The sequence below is a fragment of the Globicephala melas genome, chromosome 3 (genome assembly GCF_963455315.2).
Source record: "Globicephala melas chromosome 3, mGloMel1.2, whole genome shotgun sequence".
Taxonomy (NCBI): Eukaryota; Metazoa; Chordata; class Mammalia; order Artiodactyla; family Delphinidae; genus Globicephala; species Globicephala melas.
The window spans coordinates 50,263,960-50,268,946 of NC_083316.1; the positions used below are offsets into that span (position 1 = coordinate 50,263,960).

The 4,987-nt window shown below is 51.5% G+C and overlaps 1 protein-coding gene across 2 annotated transcripts; it reads right to left on the reverse strand.

The window, feature by feature from the left end:
• Positions 1-370: 370 nt before the first annotated feature.
• On the reverse strand, positions 371-4,751 carry HTR1A (5-hydroxytryptamine receptor 1A). Of its 2 annotated transcripts, XM_060295815.1 has the most exons (2): positions 4,416-4,751; positions 371-4,223 (listed from the first exon to the last, which is right to left on the reverse strand). In XM_060295815.1, exon 2 carries the CDS (start codon positions 4,020-4,022, stop codon positions 3,003-3,005), a length of 1,020 nt encoding a protein of 339 aa, XP_060151798.1. In that variant the 5' UTR covers positions 4,023-4,223; positions 4,416-4,751; the 3' UTR covers positions 371-3,002. The 2 variants fall into 2 exon arrangements, with proteins under 2 accessions (XP_060151798.1, XP_030698498.1); XM_030842638.2 differs by having other exon boundaries at positions 371-4,751.
• Positions 4,752-4,987: the final 236 nt, after the last annotated feature.

The following is a 4,987-nucleotide window of genomic DNA, read 5'->3' on the forward strand; positions in this document are numbered from 1 at the left end:
TAAAAAGGAAGCATGAGCCCCTGGTGCTTATACTAGAGGCTGCATTTCTCTTCTATAAGTCCCCCACCCTGTCCATATTAATTAGACAGATGCCTAAATCTTCACTAGTAGGTGTCAGGGAAAATGCATGGTCTCACGGCTAAAAGATGAAATGTTACCTTCTAATTCCAGAGACAGGAATTTTTAAAACAGAACTCACTCATCTACAATGAGTTTCTGTACTAAAACTAAATTTGTTTCTCTAAGTGACAGATCCCTGATGTGTATAGCAGGATCTTCTCCTGATAACTGTATTTTTTAACTTCAGCTTTAAAATTATACAAATAAATACAAGTAGACAGCGATTCTGATTAAAATAAAGATGCATGTGTTACTGATATCAGTTTATTGTAGCATTACAATGATTAAAGTCCTTTATTGTCACAGGGAAGAGTAAAGGTCAATTTTAATGCATATATACTTTACCTTAATGCAATACTTTAAAAGGAAAAAAAAAGCATCAGGGGTTCTTTAGTGCTATGCAGCTCTTTTGCACTTATTCCTCAAATTTCTCTATTGCTTTGGCAATTATATACTCCAGTTGGATGCTCCTTCCCCATTCTTGTGTAAATCCTCCAAAGCAGGAAGAACAAATGCCCAAAAGCCATTGCCATAGTTCTGTAAAAGACACAACTAAATAGAAGTCTCAAGACTTCAAACGCTGACCAAAGCATAATTTGGATGAGCAAATTTCAGACTTGAATTATTTTATATGTAGAATTTGTTCTTAAAATTTAGAAAGACATACAGCAAAGTTTGTTTTTTCATATGGCTCTACTTAAATTATTGTGAGCAAAAAAGAAAATGAATTTTCAAATAAATAACTGATGGACTGCAGAAGTCTCCCTCATGTTATCCACCATAGTCCCTTTCAAGCATTACATATGCATAGACAAACCATCCACTAAGTTCCCATAGTTCTTATACTTTCTCTATATTAATGGGAGACGATGCTTACTCTCAGTTTAGGTCCGAGAAAAAGATACCAAATGGAGCTTTGTTCGGTTTGGCAAACAATAAAATGGCTACAAGTGATAGAGCTGTCTTTTCACCTTAATTTTAACACAAGTGAACTTTTTCATTGGCAACTTTTGCAACATGGCTCTCAAAACAGCCCAAGCAATCATTCAAAAGGTACACATGAAGGGAGAGGGGCGTAAGAATCAATAATGTTGTGCAATTATTGGAAAACGAATTTAACTATAACAAACCTCTTGACCCCGGTCACATGGATGGAAATTTACATTCAAATGGAGCACCGAAAAACTTCCCTTCTGGGGACAGTAAAGATAACCAGTTTTTCAGCAGGAGTGGCAAGGCTGAAAGAATACTTTTAAGGGGAAGAAAGCTTGGAGTACTCCACATATTCAAATGGCAAGAGGCCGGTTTCCTGGCAAACCTGTGTTGCAGGGCAGTCAGGCCAAGGAGCAAATGTACAAGAGTCTCCAGGACTCTGCAGAGAGAGCACACCTAGCTAGTTCTTTAGGGCCTCATTATTTAAGGTAAGCGCCTGTGAGGTCACAGATCGGGGGCCCATTCTACTGAAAGCCCAAATTTCCCTTTTGGGAACCAAAGTCGTGGTTAACTAAGTGTCCTGGACGTCCTGCAGAACAAATCCTGTGCAGTGTTAGGATGCGCTAAACAGACCTATCTCCCTATCCGAAAAGGGCGAGGGGTGGAATTAGGAGGAAAAGAATCTGCTTCTTTTGGATAAACTTGCTCTTTCAGTTTCCAAGGGGAGTGCCAGCTAGAGCTCGGGCCCACCTGGAAAACGCCACCCCGTGGGACTTGCTGGTCTTTCTGGTCTCTAGAGCTTGGCTGGACCTAGAAGCGCCGGTTTCCGCAAACCTTAACTGTTGTTTACCCTCTCTTCAGCTGGTCCTGGGGCGTAGGCGGAGGGAAGGCTCCAGTCGGGATTAGTTTTCAGTGCGCGCTGAGCGCACGCCAGACCTCAGAGAGGGCGCAAGGCTCGGGAATTCCCTGCACGTGGCACGCCCCCCCCCAACCTTGCCCCAGCGCGCGCAGCGTGGTCGGCGGGCGCCTCCCACAGTAGGTAAGTGGCGATGCCAGCCAGTTCAGACTCGCCAGCAACCTGTAATAACAGAAGTCCGCTCTCCCTTCCCAATGACTGTCAGCTTCTTTGGTGAGTGCTGACACCAAGGCAGGCAAGGGTAAATTCGTTCTACCTCGCTCTGCCCCACTGCTCTAGCCTTGTACTTACAGGTCCACTCTAAGAGACAACTTCCAGCCACTTGTTTTGAATCCAAGAAAACAAAGCATGGGGCTGTTCCCGGGCGAGTTACTCTGGGAATCTGCACCAGGAGGCGGAGATTCCCGGGGACACCTTAGGCACCGGGAAAAGCAGACCCTCCCAGATTTCCCGACTAGGAATTTAGTGCATAGGGACTCGCGAGGGCATAAAGGGAAGATGGAAAAGGAAATAAGGGATGAGACCGCAAAAACAGTGAACGTTTCTAGGGCAAGAAGGCGGGCAGGGATGGGGTTGCTGGGGAATGAAGCAAAGTCCTGAACCTTAAGTTCAAGTTGTAGCAGTGAGGCGATCAGGTGGGAGCCTTTAGTGGGCGCGGCGGCTGGGTGTACACTTTCTTCTTCTGTGTGGATTTTTTGCCTTGAACGGGTAAGGCTTAAACTTCCGCCGCGAAGATTTGGGGGCAGAAGAGGGAGGAGGCAATTGCTGGAATCAAAAGTGATTCCCAGACCAAAGTTTGAGCCAAGGTCGCCTCTCACAGACTCTAGGTTTTTCCCAGACTCTCTTGCCCCGCGGCTGTAGCCTCTTTGCATGGGGCTCCCTCCTTCCCCGCTGGGAATAGAGGGCTGGGGGAGGGGGAGGGGGTCTGGAAGCAGCGCGCGGAGCAGATGTGAATGTTAGAGGAAAAGTAGCAAAGGTTTTGATTCCAGAGGGCTGGGTGGAGTGGGCCTACGCTCCAGCTACGCCTCCATCATCATCGGCGGCAGAACTTGCACTTTATGATCTTCTTAAATGCGTTTTGGAAGTCCTTGTTGAAGTAGGCGTAAATGACAGGGTTGAGCAGAGAGTTGGAGTAGCCCAGCCAGTTGATTATGGCGCCCAACAGGGTGGGCATGTGGCAGCTGCTTTCGCAGAAGGGCAGGACCAGGGCCACGATGAAGAAGGGCAACCAGCAGAGGATGAAGGTGCCCATGATGATGCCCAGCGTCTTCACCGTCTTCCTCTCGCGGGCCAGGGCCATCTTACGCTTGGCCTCGGCGTTGCGCTCATTTTTCTTCTCGAAGGAGGCGGGGACGCAGGGGACAGCACCGGCCTCGCTGGGCAGCGGCAGGTGCTCTTTGGAGTTGCCCACCCGGTGCACTTCGATCACTTCCAGGGCGGCTCCTTCGTCGCCCTGCCTCACGGCTCCATTGGCGCACGGAGCCCCTGTTGCCTTGTTCTCCATGCCCTGCCTCCAGTCTTTGCTACCCGGCTCACCATTTACGCTCTTTCTTGGCTGCGGGGCTGGCGACGCCCCAAGGCGGTTGTTGGCTACCTTCTTCTCCTCCTTCTTGACTGTCTTGCGGATGCGGAATCGCGCGGCTCGGAAGATGCGCCCGTAGAGAACCAGCATGAGCAGCAGCGGGATGTAGAAAGCGCCAAAGGTGGAGTAAATAGTGTAGCCATGGTCCTTGCTGATGGTGCACGCGTCGGGGTCCGAGCGGTCTTCCGGGGTACGCCAGCCCAGCATGGGCGGGATGGAGATGAGGAAGCCAATGAGCCAGGTTAGCGAGATGAGTGCAGCTGCGCGCCGGGGCGTCCTCTTGTTCACGTAGTCGATGGGGTCTGTGATGGCCCAGTACCTGTCCAGCGCGATAGCGCACAGGTGCAGGATGGACGAGGTGCAGCACAGCACGTCGAGGGCGATGAACAGGTCACAGGTGACCTGTCCCAGAGTCCACTTGTTGAGCACCTGGTACAACGCGGCCATGGGCAGCACCAGCACCGACACCATGAGGTCTGTGACGGCCAACGAGCCTATAAGATAGTTCGCCACGTTCTGCAGGGAGCGCTCCAAGGCTATGGCGGCCACCACGCACGCATTGCCCAGCACCGCGCAGAAGATGAGCGTGCCCAGCAGCAGAGAGGTGATCACTTGGTAGCTGAAGGTCACGTCGGAGATGCCAGTAGCGTTGGCGCGTGTCCCGAAGGGACCCTGGGACGACGTAGTGTTGTTGCCCTGTAAGGGGCTGAGCACATCCATGCCTGCGCGCCCGGCAGGGGAGGGGAGGGGAGAAAGAGCTGCGCCAGGATACCCCTCGCCCCTCCCCCTGGGGTCTTCCGCCCCTCTTTCCTGGGGAATTTCAACGGGGGAGGGGATGCAGGGACTCAAGCAGGAAGTTCTTACTGCTCAGGCGAAGGCATCTCCGAGGAGCAGCTAGCTTCTAGGCGCTCCCTGGGCTCTCGTAGTCCAGCGCGCTCAGAGACTCCAGCTGGGAAACGAATTGGCTGGAGAAGAGCTCCGGGATCTCCGGGCGGCGGAAAGGTGGCTGGAACGTTTGTCTCTCGCTGTCCATTTTATTTTGCCACTGCCTAACTGGCTGCCAGGCCCGGAGTCTCCCCACCAGAAAAGAATCTCCAATCTTAGAAGTATCTGGAATAGAGAAACACCATCCTCCACAGTCACTCTGTAACCCTCCTCTCCTTGCTTCTCTCCCTCCCTCTCTCCCACTCCCTCCTCTACTCTCTTCTCATTCCCTTAAGCCCCCTCTCTCTTTCCCTTTCTCCCACTAGTTTTCCCCTTCAGTCTCCCTCTCCCTTCTCACTTCCCTTTATCTCCCCCGTGTTGCTCCGACAGCCAGTCTACCTCTCTCCTACGCTAACCCTCCCCCCTCCCCTCCCGACACTTCCCCAACCCTGAGTGCCTCTTTCCCCTGGTTCCCCGCCCTCCTCTCCCTCTAGCTCAGCCTCTTTGCGTTC